Below are 16,326 nucleotides of genomic sequence, written 5' to 3'. Positions count from 1 at the left end.
AAGGGTTGGAATTGGGCGTTAAATCACCAAAAATGATTCCCAGGTGCGGCGCCGCTGCTGCCCACTGCTGCCCACTGCTCCCCTCACCTCCCAGGGGGTGATCAAGGGGATGAGTCAAATGCAGAGGACAAATTTCATTACACCTAGTGTGTGTGTGACAATCATTGGTACTTTAACTTAACTTTAACTTTACACATACAAACTGTAGCACACAAAAAAGCACATTTAATTAAAAAAAACGTTATTTTGGTCTTACCTTTACTTAGAAATTAAGTCCATGCGCCGCAACTAAAGCCCTCACTTAAACTTTCCACGTGCAAGATTGAATCTATTTAAAAAAGTGTAACCGAGGGTTTATAAATGTCGCCTATACTGTATGAAACTACAAAATAACAAACACGGAGGCTCCAGTTTACACGAGGACCACTTTATTTACACTCTTTCAAAAACCTCCGCAACGTGACATCACTTCCGCTCTTAGCGCTTTCAAAATAAGAGCTCAAGGCATATACTGTATAACAGCGCATAACAGGAACTTAACATCACAAAGAGGAAAGCCCATGAAAATAGGTTACAAAAGTTATTTAATAAGAAGCCAAAAAGTGCAAAAACAATAATGTTCATGTTGGAGGAGTTGTGAATTAGGTACACCTGCAGTCTGCAGGTGTATCTAATGTTGTGTCCCTGCAGTCATTCACAACTCCTCCAACACCAACATTATTGTTTTTGCACTTTTTGGCTTCTTATGAAATAATTTTTAAAAATAGATTCAATCTTGCACGTGGAAAGTTTAAGTGTGGGCCAGAGGTGGGTAGAGTAGCCAGAAATTGTACTCAAGTAATAGTACTGTTACTTTAGAGATTTATTACTCAAGTAAAAGTAAGGAGTAGTCACCCAAATATTTACTCGAGTAAAAGTAAAAAGTATGTTGTGAAAAAGCTACTCAAGTACTGAGTAACTGATGAGTAACATATACACACACACACACACACACACACACACACACACACACACACACACACACACACACACACACACACACACACACACACACACACACACACACACCACACACACACACACACACACACACACACACACACACACACACACACACATATATATATATATATATGTATATATATATATATATATATATATATATATGTATATATACACACACACACACATATATATATATATATATACATATATATATACATACACACACACACACACACACACACACACACATATATATATACATATATATACACATATATACATATATATACATACATATATATATATATATATATATATATATATATATATATATATATACACATATATATATATACATACATTGATATATACAGTATATAATTTATATTTATTTATTTTGCCGTTTTTGTTTACATGTTAAAGGTGTTTTAATGAATATACATGCATGTTTAACACATATAGATTCCTTTCTTTCATGAAGACAAGAATATAAGTTGGTGTATTACCTGATTCTGATGACTTGCATTGATTGTAATCAGACAGTAGTGATGATAATGATCGTCCACGTTTTCAAATGGAGGAGAAAAAAAGTTCCTCCTTTCTGTCTAATACCACATGAAAGTGGTTGGTTTTTGGCTTCTTATTTGTCCAGCTTCCATATTCGTTTTTATACACTTTACAAGAAATACATTGGCGGCAAACTCCGTAGCTTGCTAGCTTGTTTGTGCTGGCTTTCGGAGACTCTTATTTTGAAAGCGCAGGCGCGATGGAGCGGCACTTTTATTGTGAAGACAGGACGGGATGAACGGTTGAAATAAAAAAAGGTCTTTTTTCCTTCACACTTTTGATTGATTGATTGGAACTTTTATTAGTAGATTGCACAGTACAGTACATATTTCGTACGATTGACCACTAAATGGTAACACCCCAATAAGTTTTTCAATTTGTTTAAGTCAGGTCATGTGACCGCCTGGCTCTGTTTGATTGGTCCAACGTCACCAGTGACTGCATCTGATTGGTGGAACGGAGTGAACGTCACCTGTGACTGTATTTGTTGAAACGCAGGCACTATGAAGGTCTGTCTGACAGACCAAAACAAACAAAGCGTGCATTAACAGATCGATAAAAATTAGTAGCGAGTAGCGAGCTGAATGTAGATAAAAGTAGCGGAGTAAAAGTAGCGTTTCTTCTCTATAAATATACTCAAGTAAAAGTAAAAGTACGTTGCATTAAAACTACTCTTAGAAGTACAATTTATCCCAAAAGTTACTCAAGTAGATGTAACGGAGTAAATGTAGCGCGTTACTACCCACCTCTGGTGTGGGCTTTAGTTGATACAACAATTCTACGGCGGGGGTGCAGGAGGCGAGCCTCAGCCAGTGCGTCTTTTGCAGCCGTTTTATGATCGCTCAGCACAAGAAATACTTCACACACATACAGTTGTTGACAAAATACACTGTACATTATATACCTCAGCTAACTAAACTATGGAAATGTATAATATAGTTCATATAGCAATACAGTCTCACTGCACAGCAGGTCAGCAGTGAGCAGAGTCATTGCGCAATCCATGTTGCGGCACTGAGTGACGTGCCTCAACTGGCTGCTGTTCACAGCACCATCTCTTCTCAGTATTTGAACGGAAAATGTGAAAATTCAGCGATTTTGAATAAAAATAATCTAAAACTGGTGAAGTTAAATGGAAAATAACTTTATAGTATAATCACTGGAAAACATATAACAATTTAATTTTTTTTTTTTCTTTTTACATTTTTTTTCTTTCGATGATGGCAGGTGAGGCCCTGCATTCGACCGTGTACCCCGGGAAGTCCTGTGGGGAGTGCTCAGAGAGTATGGGGTAACGGACTGTCTTATTGTGGCGGTTCGCTCCCTGTATAATCGGTGTCAGAGCTTGGTCCGCATTGCCGGCAGTAAGTCGGACACGTTTCCAGTGAGGGTTGGACTCCGCCAGGGCTGCCCTTTGTCACCGATTCTGTTCATAACCTTTATGGACAGAATTTCTAGGCGCAGTCAGGGCGTTGAGGGTATCTGGTTTGGTGGCTGCAGGATTAGGTCTCTGCTTTTTGCAGATGATGTGGTCCTGATGGCTTCATCTGGCCAAGATCTTCAGCTCTCACTGGATCGGTTCGCAGCCGAGTGTGAAGCGACTGGGATGAGAATCAGCACCTCCAAATCCGAGTCCATGGTTCTCGCCCGGAAAAGGGTGGAGTGCCATCTCCGGGTTGGGGAGGAGATCTTGCCCCAAGTGGAGGAGTTCAAGTACCTCGGAGTCTTGTTCACGAGTGAGGGAAGAGTGGATCGTGAGATCGACAGGCGGATCGGTGCGGCATCTTCAGTAATGCGGACGCTGTATCGATCCGTTGTGGTGAAGAAGGAGCTGAGCCAGAAGGCAAAGCTCTCGATTTACCGGTCGATCTACGTTCCCATCCTCACCTATGGTCATGAGCTTTGGGTCATGACCGAAAGGACAAGATCACGGGTACAAGCGGCCGAAATGAGTTTCCTCCGCCGGGTGGCGGGGCTCTCCCTTAGAGATAGGGTGAGAAGCTCTGCCATCCGGGGGGAGCTCAAAGTAAAGCCGCTGCTCCTCCATATCGAGAGGAGCCAGATGAGGTGGTTCGGGCATCTGGTCAGGATGCCACCCGAACGCCTCCCTCGGGAGGTGTTTCGGGCACGTCCGACCGGTAGGAGGCCACGGGGAAGACCCAGGACACGTTGGGAAGACTATGTCTCCCGGCTGGCCTGGGAACGCCTCGGGATCCACCGGGAGGAGCTGGACGAAGTGGCTGGGGAGAGGGAAGTCTGGGCTTCCCTGCTTAGGCTGCTGCCCCCGCGACCCGACCTCGGATAAGCGGAAGAAGATAGATGGATGGATGGATTTATATATATATATATATATATATATATATATATATATATATATATATACACACAGATATACATACATACATACATACATACATACATACATACATACATACATACATACACATAGAAAGTAAGCATTTGATAACAAGAAATCAACAAGTAAAGTCCAAACATGTATATATATATATATATATATATATATATATATATATATATATATATATATATATATATATATATACATGTTTGGACTTTACTTGTTGATTTCCTGTTATCAAATGCTTACTTTCTGCTGTAACATTTTGGGTTAACCTTACTTTCGTGCATCCTTTATTTATTGAAGATGTAATGACAGCCATCTTACTGGTGTCATTACCTGGCATGCAGCCCCATATCATTAATGACTGTGTAAATTTACATGTTTTCTTAGGCAGTTGTCTTTATAAATCTCAATGAAACTGCAGCAAATAATAATTCCAGCATCATCATCTTTCCCAAAGCAGATTTGCGATTCATCACTGAACATGTTTAGTTGTCAATGATGGCTTTTGTTTAGCTTTTCTGTATTTAAATCCCAGAGTGAGCGGCTCCTCACTGTGTATGGAGACATAATTAGCTGCTCGTCACTTTTCTAAATACAGTGTCGGCCAGAAGGGATCAGTGTTTGAGATCTGCATTAAAAGACAATCGGCAAGTGGCGATCACTTACTTTTTCATGAAAACCGCATCCCTATTTAAAATATTTTTTAAATATGTATAAGTGCAAAGAAAAGTTAAGCACTGCATGATTAAACTCAAATCCAGTAAAAAGCCTTTGAATATTGTCATCTGCTGGTTTTCTATAGGTATTGCTAGGACGAATAAGAACAGCATTAGCACAGTAAAAATTAAAAAAAAAAAGTGTATTAATGTGGTTTTCCTCACAAGATTTGAATTCCAAGTTTTTGTTTGTCTATTCAGGGTATTTTTTCTCAAAAATGTTTGGTTAACTCTGTGACTTTTTGCCTGAGACTTTGAAAGTTGGCTGTTATTATTAATATTGAGATGCAAATGTTGCCTTTACTTTTAGGTCACTGTGGTGATGTGGACCAGCACCACAAAATCAGTAAGTTCATTTTTTTTGTTACAGTACATTTTGCAGTAGTTACTATAGTAATGAACTGACTATACGATGGTATTTATTGCCCAGACAAAAGTCTAAAATTTTTTACCAAATTGTACCACTCCGACCGAATATATAAACCAATACAAATGTCCACTAAAAAGTGGAGACCAGAGGTGTCAAGCTCTTTTTTTTTATTGCGGACCACATGGCAATTATGGCTACCTTAAGGGGAACTGCACTTTTTTTTGGAATTTTGCCTATCATTCAAAATCCTTATGAGAGACAAAAACACGTCTTCTTCAAAAACATTTTTTTACGATTTTAAAGGTCATACAAACACTTGAAAGATGTGGCTAATGCGAGTCACTGTTGTAGCCTTCAAAGCCCACTTAAAAAACTTAAAAACCCTCCATCAACGTTTAATATACACACTGCAAGTTTTTATATAATACTAGTAACAGACACGTTCATAACAATGTGTAATATGTTCAATATTTACTGTATTTTGATAATTTTAATCATTCCTTAAGGTAGCCATAATTGCACTTTTGCCAGCAGCGCCACAAGCCTAATGCTCACTGTTTCTCTCTGCGTTTTCCCTCCGTGTCTGACGTCCTTGTCTTCCTCCCACAGTGCCTTCCCGAGTTTTACCCCTTTGTGATCTCCCTTTGTTTCCCCTGTGGATTTGGACTGCCTTCCTCGACCCTCGCCTAGACACAGACCTTGTCGCTTCTCTCCTGCCCTCGACGGCTTGCCTGTGCTCGGACTGCCTCTGGCTTTGTCCCTCCTCTCGCTCTCCTCAACACTTGGTAACACACTTCAGCTACCCATACACATAGCCTCACACATACACACTCTTGGGTTTTGTCACACTCCATTCTTTCATTCTATAGTTCTAGTTAGTATTGTTTATGATTATTATATATACACCTTGTCTATATATGTATATATATATATATATATATATATATATATATATATATATATATATATATATATATAATAAATCATAGAACTTTACTTCCCCCTGGTGTCTGTGTCATCATCTCCCTCTCAGTACATAACACCATCAAGATAAAAAATATAGTATCAATATCAAATCACAGGATGTTATTTATGTAGTTTGCTAATTTTCCTTGACAAGTGCACTAAGATGTGTGTTTTTTTTTTTACATATGTAGCATCATTTAGAAAGATACAAATAATTGCTATTGCTACATCTAGTGGACACATTTAGTACAGCAATTTCTTTCATTAAAAAATTTCAGCTTATTTTTATACTCAGCAAACTTATCCCGCGGGCCAAATAAAACCTGTTCGCGGGCCTGATCCGGCCCTCGGGCCGTACGTTTGACACCCGTGATTTAGAGCTAGACTTATAGCTGGGCAGGCATAAAGCACAGTATAGCAATGCAATATGCAATAAGGAAAAACGAGGAAATGCACACTTTAAAATGTACAAAACCCTTGTTGTAAAAGTTGAAAATGAAGGTTTTTTAAAGCGATAGAGAATGATTGTGTGTTTTTGGGACCATGCGGGGAACACATTTGCACTCTTGCAAAACAACTTGTTTAGATAACCCAGGCCCAAATATTTCAAATGTGGGGGTGTGTAGATAAAATAAAGAACCTTATATTCCCCTCCCCTCCACACACGCCACTTGTGTAACAGCAGTGATTTGCACTGCCAAAGAGTTTTGTAATGCAGGAAGAGGAGACAAACGGGGGTTTGGGGGCGAGACACTGCGGGATATAAAAAGACAACAGGCTTTAACTCCTCACCTCTCCACAAGAAGAGCAGCTCACAACCCAGGAGACGCCATGGCGAACACACTCGTGAGGATGCTGGCCGCACTCATGTGCACACTGGCTGCTTTGGCCGACATTGTGCCCGTTCAGAATTTCGATCTGCAGAGGGTAAAGCAACAAAAGACATGACCGTTTTTTTCTGTATTTGACATGCATTTACTCCTGACCTCAGATGGCAGGAAAGTGGTACCTGGTTGGCATTGCCACCAACGCCCCTTGGTTTGTCAATCACAAGGCCAACATGAAGATGGGCACCGCCACGGTTGTGGCGACCGATGGAGGAGACTTGGACCTCAACTACGCCAGCATCAAGTGAGTCCCTTATAGATAGAATCAAGGTTCCAGTAGAAGCAACACTGCATGCAGTGTGTAAGTATGGTGGCAAAAGTGCTTCTTGGTGTGGTAAATATTGACCGCCTTCTCAAGGGACGACGGCACGTGCTGGAGGATGACTCATCTGGCTCAAAAAACTGACACCCCTGGACGCTTCACCTTCCACAGTCAAGGTAAGTCGACATGACGGCAGGATGCAAAATTGACGACAACAATTTACCGACCAGTATTGTAAAAAATAAACAAATAATAATAACACTGTATTTATCTAATATATGAAATAAGCAATATTTTTCTCTTTAAAAAGTTGGGAAATGACAGGCTGGGTCGCTTTTTATTCCGGGTCTAAAGATTAAAATAGTGTTAAATGAAAAAAAAAAAAAGTAATTTTTTTGGTTTCTCACTTTGACCTAAAAATATTAAGTCTAAGAAAAGAAGGGTTGTCTTATATCTGGGCCAGTGCTGTGATTATGTCAACTTTGCATTGCCCCCCAGCCCCCAAAATATTGTTTTTAATTATTTTATTTTTGTATTAAATTTGAGTCATAATAACAATATATTTTGTATTACCATAATAAACCGTTTACTGAAGTTGTACTTTAATTTAGTTGTATTATCCATCCATCCATCCATCCATCCATCTTCTTCCGCTTATCTGAGGTTGGGTGGCGGGGGCAGCAGCCTAAGCAGGGAAGCCCAGACTTCCCTCTCTCCAGTCACTTCGTCCAGCTCCTCCCGGGGGATCCCGAGGCGTTCCCAGGCCAGCCGGGAGACATAGTCTTCCCAACGTGTCCTGGGTCTTCCCCGTGGCCTCCTACCGGTCGGACGTGCCCTAAACACCTCCCGAGGGAGGCGATCGGGTGGCATCCTGACCAGATGCCCGAACCACCTCATCTGGCTCCTCTTGATGTGGAAGAGCAGCGGCTTTACTTTGAGCTCTCCCCGGATGACAGAGCTTCTCACCCTATCTCTAAGGGAGAGCCCCGCCACCCGGCGGAGGAAACTCATTTCGGCCGCTTGTACCCGTGATCTTGTCCTTTCGGTCATAACCCAAAACTCATGAACATAGGTGAGGATGGGAATGTAGATCGACCGGTAAATTGAGAGCTTTGCCTTCCGGCTCAGCTCCTTCTTCACCACAACGGATCGATACAGCGTCCGCATTACTGAAGATGCCGCACCGATCCGCCTGTCGATCTCACGATCCACTCTTCCCTCACTCGTGAACAAGACTCCGAGGTACTTGAACTCCTCCACTTGGGGCAGGGTCTCTTCCCCAACCCGAAGATGGCATTCCACCCTTTTCCGGGCGAGAACCATGGACTCGGACTTGGAGGTGCTGATTCTCATCCCAGTCGCTTCACACTCGGCTGCGAACCGATCCAGCAAGAGCTGAAGATCCTGGCCAGATGAAGCAATCAGGACCACATCATCTGCAAAAAGCAGAGACCTAATCCTGCAGCCACCAAACCAGATCCCCTCAACGCCTTGACTGCGCCTAGAAATTCTGTCCATAAAAGTTGTGAACAGAATCGGTGACAAAGGGCAGCCTTGGCGGAGTCTAACCCTCACTGGAAACGTGTCCGACTTACTGCCGGCAATGCGGACCAAGCTCTGACACTGATCATACAGAGAGCGGACCGCCAAAATCAGACAGTCCAATACCCCATACTCTCTGAGCACTCCCCACAGGACTTCCCAAGGGACACAGTCGAATGCCTTCTCCAAGTCCACAAAGCACATGTAGACTGGTTGGGCAAACTCCCATGCACCCTCAAGGACCCTGCCGAGAGTATAGAGCTGGTCCACAGTTCCACGACCAGGACGAAAACCACACTGTTCCTCCTGAATCCGAGGTTCGACTATCCGGCGTAGCCTCCTCTCCAGTACACCTGAATAGACCTTAGCGGGAAGGCTGAGGAGTGTGATCCCACGATAGTTAGAACACACCCTCCGGTTCCCCTTCTTAAAGAGAGGAACCACCACTCCGGTCTGCCAATCCAGAGGTACCACCCCCGATGTCCACGCGATGCTGCAGAGTCTTGTCAACCAAGACAGCCCCACAGCATCCAGAGCCTTAAGGAACTCCGGGCGGGTCTCATCCACCCCCGAGGCCTTGCCACCGAGGAGCTTTTTAACTACCTCAGCAACCTCAGCCCCAGAAATAGAAGAGCCCACCACAGATTCCCCAGGCACTGCTTCCTCATAGGAAGACGTGTTGGTGGGATTGAGGAGGTCTTCGAAGTATTCCCTCCACCGATCCACAACATCCGCAGTCGAGGTCAGCAGAACACCATCCTCACCATACACGGTGTTGATATTGCACTGCTTCCCCTTCCTGAGGCGGCGGATGGTGGTCCAGAATCCCTTCGAAGCCGTCCGGAAGTCGTTTTCCATGGCCTCACCGAACTCCTCCCATGTCCGAGTTTTTGCCTCCGCAACTGCTGAAGCCGCACACCGCTTGGCCTCTCGGTACCTGTCCGCTGCCTCGGGAGTCCTATGAGCCAAAAGAACCCGATAGGACTCCTTCTTCAGCTTGACGGCATCCCTCACCGCCGGTGTCCACCAACGGGTTCTAGGATTACCGCCACGACAGGCACCAACTACCTTGCGGCCACAGCTCCAATCAGCCGCCTCGACAATAGAGGAGCGAAACATGGTCCACTCGGACTCAATGTCCAGCACCTCCCTCGTGACATGTTCAAAGTTCTTCCGGAGGTGGGAATTGAAACTCTCTCTGACAGGAGACTCTGCCAGACGTTCCCAGCAAACCCTCACAATGCATTTGCGCCTGCCAGGTCTGTCCGGCATTCTCCCCCACCATCGCAGCCAACTCACCACCAGGTGGTGATCGGTTGAAAGCTCCGCCCTTCTCTTCACCCGAGTGTCCAAAACATGAGGCCGCAAACCCGATGACACAACTACAAAGTCGATCATGGAACTGCGGCCTAGGGTGTCCTGGTGCCAAGTGCACATATGGACACCCTTATGTTCGAACATGGTGTTCAGTATGTACAATCTGTGACGGGCACAAAAGTCCAATAACAAAACACCACTCGGGTTCAGATCCGGGCGGCCATTCTTCCCAATCACGCCTCTCCAGGTTTCACTGTCGCTGCCAACATGAGCATTGAAGTCCCCCAGTAGAACGAGGGAATCACCCGGGGGAGCACTCTCAAGTACTCCCTCGAGCGAATCCAAAAAGGGTGGGTACTCTGAGCTGCCGTTAGGCGCGTAAGCGCAAACCACAGTCAGGACCCGTCCCCCCACCCGAAGGCGGAGGGAAGCTACCCTCTCGTCCACCGGGTTGAACTCCAATGTGCAGGCTCTGAGCCGGGGGGCAACAAGAATTTCCACCCCAGCCCGTCGCCTCTCATTGCCGGCAACGCCAGAGTGGAAGAGAGTCCAGCCCCTCTCGAGAGAACTGGTTCCAGAGCCCTTGCTGTGCGTCAAAGTGAGTCCGACTATATCTAGCCGGAACTTCTCGACCTCGCGCACTAGCTCAGGCTCCTTCCCCCCCAGCGAGGTGACGTTCCACGTCCCAAGAGCTAGCTTCTGTAGCCGAGGATCGGACCGCCAAGTGCCCTGCCCTCGGCTCCCGCCCAGCTCACACTGCACCCGACCTCTATGGCCCCTGCTATGGGTGGTGAGCCCATTGGAGGGGGACCCACGTTGCCTCTTCGGGCTGTGCCCGGCCGGGCCCCATGGGTACAGGCCCAGCCACCAGGCGCTCGCCATCGTGCCCCACCTCCGGGCTTGGCTCCAGAGGGGGGCCCCGGTGACCCGCGTCCGGGCGAGGGAAATCTGGGTCCTTTATTTTTATTCATCATGGAGGTCTTCGAGCTGCTCTTTGTCTGATCCCTCACCTAGGACCAGTTTGTCTTGGGAGACCCTACCAACATTGCTCCTACGATCATTGGGACACGCAAACTCCTCTACCACGGTAAGGTGGCAGCTCAGAGAGGAGTCGTTGTATTATTATTTCCTTTAATAACCCCAGGAACTTATCTGTTAGACCAGGGGTGTCAAACTCATTTTTAGCTCAGGGGCCACATGGAGTAAAATCTGTGCACACGTGGGCCGGACTATTAAAATCATAGCATTAAAACTAAAAAATAAAGACAACTTCAGATTTTTTCTTTGTCTTACTTTGGCCAAAAAGGGAACAAACACATTCTGAAAATTTAACAATAAAAATACTACCCGCAGCGGTAAAGTTTGAATCCAAGGAAAGAAAGAAGAAAGTGAATGAATGTTTATAACTGAATACATTTACATATGCATAAAAATATGTTTTCTTTTGTATTATTATTTTTAATGAATGAAGTAACGTTTATAACAACCTTTTCCAAAACACAATATAGAACGTGACATATAAAAGGATAATGCATACATTTATCATTTGTTTTCAAAACGCTTACAAAAAAGTGGGACCCCAAAAGTTTACTGTTGAACCCCATTTTTATGACTTGATGGGGTCCCATATTGGTGCGTGCAAAACAGCAACAGGCGACTGTGGCCTGTGGGCCGATTCTAATACTATTATCCCAGAGGCCATAGATCGTTCATTCACGGGCCGGATCTGGCCCGCGGGCCTTGACTTTGACACACCTGTGTTAGACCGATTTGCTAAAGTACTACAATCTAAGTTAGCGGTATATTCATTAAAATTATGAAAATTAACATGTGGACTGAAACTCGACCACTGATGACACATTATGAGATAAAACGAATAAATACTAGGAAAAAAATAGTAAAAACTAGTGAAATGATCTGTCCATGCAGCTATTTGATGTTACTTGATAAGACATCCTAAATTAAAACTTGTATATCAAGAAATAAGCAGGACTTTCAACATAGAAATAAATATTTTATTCTGAAAACAAAAGCATTTTTCAACTTGCAATTCCTAAATTAAGCATCCTCGGGATGTTGCAGGATATTTAAAAAATAATTTTATGTTGGGAAAAGCAAATTATCTTATTTGAATAGATTGTAATGTTTTTTTTAACTAGAATAAACATAATATAATCATTCATGCTAAAATTAGAATTATGCTGTAAAGTCAATGACTAAAAATAAGTGAATACATTTTAAACGAGGGAAATATCCAGGAATGATGAGGTGGTGACTTGTCCAGGGTGTACACCACCTTCCGCCCAAATGCAGCTGAGATAGACTCCAGCACCCCCCGCGACCCCAAAAGGGACAAGCGGTAGAAAATGGATGGATGGATGGGACATTTTAAATCATGGCAAGTGGCAAATTATTTGCAGTGACTGGGAAGTCCACATTTTGGAGAGTTTTAACTCAGTTCAACATATTTATGGACACTGCATGGATGTTCAATATTGTGTCTACTAGGTGAGATTTTATTTTTTGTTTACAAGTTTGGAACAACAACAACGACATAACGATCGTTGACATCATCTATGACGACTTCGCTCTGATCCACAACATCAAGACAAAGGACGGTGTGTCCGAAGTTGTCGACGAGCTTTACAGTAAGTCACCTCGAAACCACGCAGGAATATGTAGGACGTAGGGTGAAGGATTTAAGATGTAGGGCGCAGACCGTAGGATGTAAGACGTAGGAGTGTAGAACGTTGGAATGTAGGATGTCGGACAAAGGAATTTAGGATGTGAAGGACAGAAGACGTAGGAGGTATATGTCGGATGTAGGACGTAGGATGCGAATGAACTCCAGATGCAGGAATGAATGGAAAGGATGTAGGACACATGGTGTATCACATAGGTCGCAAGATGTATGACCTAGATTGTAGGACACATAATATATGACACAGGTTGTAGGATGTAGGATGTAGGATGTGAAACGTAAGATCTAGGATGTGTGAAGTAGGTTAAAGGACACAGGATGTAGGGTGTATGAAGTAGGATGTATGACGTGGACTGCAGGATGTGAAGGATGTAAGACGTAGGGATGTAGGAATGCAGGGTGTAGGATGTAGGACATAGGAACTAAGACGCAGGATATATGATGTAAGACGTAGGATGTAGGACATACAATATGACATGGATGTAAGATAGGGGTCCCCAAACTTTTTGACTCGGGGGCTGCATTGGGTTGAAAAAAGTGTATATATATATATATATATATATATATATATATATATATATATATATAAACCCCGTTTCCATATGAGTTGGGAAATTGTGTTAGATGTAAATATAAACAGAATACAATGATTTGCAAATCATCTTTTCAACCCATATTCAGTTGAATATGCTACAAAGACAACATATTTGATGTTCAAACTGATAAACATTTTTTTTTTGCAAATAATCATTAACTTTAGAATTTGATGCCAGCAACACGTGACAAAGAAGTTGGGAAAGTTGGCAATAAATACTGATAAAGTTGAGGAATGCTCATCAAACACTTATTTGGAACATCCCACAGGTCAACAGGCAAATTGGGAACAGGTGGGTGCCATGATTGGGTATAAAAGTAGATTCCATGAAATGCTCAGTCATTCACAAACAAGGATGGGGCGAGGGTCACCACTTTGTCAACAAATGCGTGAGCAAATTGTTGAACAGTTCGAGAAAAACCTTTCTCAACCAGCTATTGGAAGGAATTTAGGTATTTCACCATCTACGGTCTGTAATATCATCAAAGGGTTCAGAGAATCTGGAGAAATCACTGCACGTAAGCAGCTAAGCCAGTGACCTTCGATCCCTCAGGCTGTACTGCATCAACAAGCGACATCAGTGTGTACAGGATATCACCACATGGGCTCAGTAACACTTCAGAAACCCACTGTCAGTAACTACAGTTGGTCGCTACATCTGTAAGTGCAAGTTAAAACTCTCCTATGCAAGGCGAAAACCGTTTATCAACAACACCCAGAAACGCCGTCGGCTTTGCTGGGCCTGAACTCATCTAAGATGGACTGATACAAAATGGAAAAGTGTTCTGTGGTCTGACGAGTCCACATTTCAAATTGTTTTTGGAAACTGTGGACGTCGTGTCCTCCGGAAAAGAACCATCCGGATTGTAAAAGGCGCAAAGTTGAAAAGCCAGCATCTGTGATGGTATGGGGGTGTATTAGTGCCCAAGACATGGGTAAATTACACATCTGTGAAGGCGCCATTAATGCTGAAAGGTACATACAGGTTTTGGAGCAACATATGTTGCCATCCAAACAACGTTACCATGGACGCCCCTGCTTATTTCAGCAAGACGATGCCAAGCCACGTGTTACATAAACGTGGCTTCATAGTAAAAGAGTGCGGGTACTAGACTGGCCTGCCTGTAGTCCAGACCTGTTTCCTATTGAAAATGTGTGGCGCATTATGAAGCCTAAAATACCACAACGGAGACCCCCGGACTGTTGAACAACTTAAGCTGTACATCAAGCAAGAATGGGAAATAATTCCACCTGAGAAGCTTAAAAAATGTGTCTCCTCAGTTCCCAAACGTTTACTGAGTGTTGTTAAAAGGAAAGGCCATGTAACACAGTGGTGAACATGCCCTTTCCCAACTACTTTGGCACGTGTTGCAGCCATGAAATGCTAAGTTAATTATTATTTGCAAAAAAAAAAAAAAGTTTATGAGTTTGAACATCAAATTTGTTGTCTTTGTAGTGCATTCAATTGAATATGGGTTGAAAAGGATTTGCAAATCATTGTATTCCGCTTATATTTACATCTAACACAATTTCCCAACTCACATGGAAACAGGGTTTGTATACTGTACGATGTAGGAATGCAGGACAAAGGATGTAGGGCGCATGATGTATGACATAGGTAGTAGGATGTAGGACATAGGATGTAAAACATATGAATGCAAGATGTAGGTAGTAAGGCATAGGACACAAGATTTGAAGGATGTAGAATGTAAAGGATGTAAGACGTAGGAAATAGGACATAACTTGTAAGAGGTAATATTCAGTCTTTAGTGTTGAGCAAGTCAAGTGAACTTGATCATTTTCAGGTCGTTCTACTGATGTGAGTGCAGCTCATCAGCAGAAGTTCACAGACTTTTCTTCAGGAAATGGAGTCCTGCCTGAAAACATTGTAATTCTGCCCAAAGCTGGTATGGAAAACATAATTATTTTTTTTTTCATGTCTTTTAGTTACCTTATATTGACTGACTTCTTCTTCTTCTTCTTGTAGCTGAATGTGCTGAGGCCTGATCAAACTTCCTCCATCTCGTTTTTTTGACGACTTCCACCTGCTCGTGTTGCACCTGACACACAAACACTAACGACTTCATTCGACTGCTTTACAACACAACACACTGCAGAGAAACAAAGCAATCTTTCAAACGGTTATGGAAATGTAACTTTTTCAAACGGTTTGTTTTGTCATTTTTCAATGCAATTTCTGCAATAAAAAAAAAAAAAAAAAAAGCCAATCTTTTTCTTCCCTTTCAATAGAAATTTGCATGAAGGAATGAGTTTTATTGAATATATATATATATATATATATATATATATATATATATATATATATATATATATATATATATATATATATATATTCAAAGCTATTCATTAATTTAATTGTACATAAATAAAAACAGTATGATTAATATCCAAATGTATACATTTTAAGGTCATTTTAATCATTTAATGAGACTTATTTGTAATGAAATAAATTAATAACATGTTTTGAGAGTAGTTTAACTACAATCTCTTTGTGATCTATGAGCGTATTAATTGGTAACACATTTCAACTAATTAGTTTATATTAACATATTTTATTTTTGGCATACAATATTAACTTAGAATATAATATAAAACAAATTAAATGTGAAACCTTGGAAAATTGATATGTAATAAAAATATGAATGAATTACATATCTTACAGAAAGTTTTTATTTTATATTTTATTTATTTATAAATAGTTTGAAGACAAAATAAGTGGTAAATAAAAAATATGGGATTAGTCTTATAATGTACATGTATCAAACATGTCAGTTTATTTTCACACGGTTACATTTTTCACAAGTCCTACTTTAAAAAAAAAAAAAAAATTTAAAACGTGTTTTTGTGGACCTTTAGTCAGTTTTTAAGGCATGATAATATAAATTAATTGGGGCATTAATTGAAATCAAGGTAATTTTTTTTAATTTTTGTTTGTTACCAGACACTTTCTACATTATAATATATTGTTTATCGAGTGTAATATTTGGAAATATATTTATTCAACTCAAAATA

General features: G+C 41.9%; 1 protein-coding gene across 1 annotated transcript; it reads left to right on the top strand.

Moving 5' to 3' along the window:
• The first annotated feature begins 6,748 nt into the window (after positions 1-6,748).
• On the top strand, positions 6,749-15,498 carry LOC133609678 (lipocalin-like). The gene is made up of 6 exons (XM_061965506.2): positions 6,749-6,916; positions 6,981-7,120; positions 7,235-7,314; positions 12,532-12,645; positions 15,099-15,200; positions 15,281-15,498. Exons 1-6 carry the CDS (start codon positions 6,821-6,823, stop codon positions 15,298-15,300), a joined length of 552 nt encoding a protein of 183 aa, XP_061821490.1. The 5' UTR covers positions 6,749-6,820; the 3' UTR covers positions 15,301-15,498.
• Positions 15,499-16,326: the final 828 nt, after the last annotated feature.

This window comes from Nerophis lumbriciformis, linkage group LG07 (genome assembly GCF_033978685.3).
Source record: "Nerophis lumbriciformis linkage group LG07, RoL_Nlum_v2.1, whole genome shotgun sequence".
Lineage (NCBI taxonomy): Eukaryota > Metazoa > Chordata > Actinopteri > Syngnathiformes > Syngnathidae > Nerophis > Nerophis lumbriciformis.
This window is presented reverse-complemented; position numbering and strand designations above follow the sequence as displayed.

Excerpts from the sequence above, each read along its gene's own strand:
- LOC133609678 (XM_061965506.2), top strand. The coding sequence starts at position 6,821 with ATGGCGAACACACTCGTGAGGATGCTGGCCGCACTCATGTGCACACTG. Across the intron at positions 6,917-6,980 it reads AGAATTTCGATCTGCAGAGG|ATGGCAGGAAAGTGGTACCT; the intron begins GTAAAGCAACAA and ends TCCTGACCTCAG. Across the intron at positions 12,646-15,098 it reads AGTTGTCGACGAGCTTTACA|GTCGTTCTACTGATGTGAGT; the intron begins GTAAGTCACCTC and ends GATCATTTTCAG.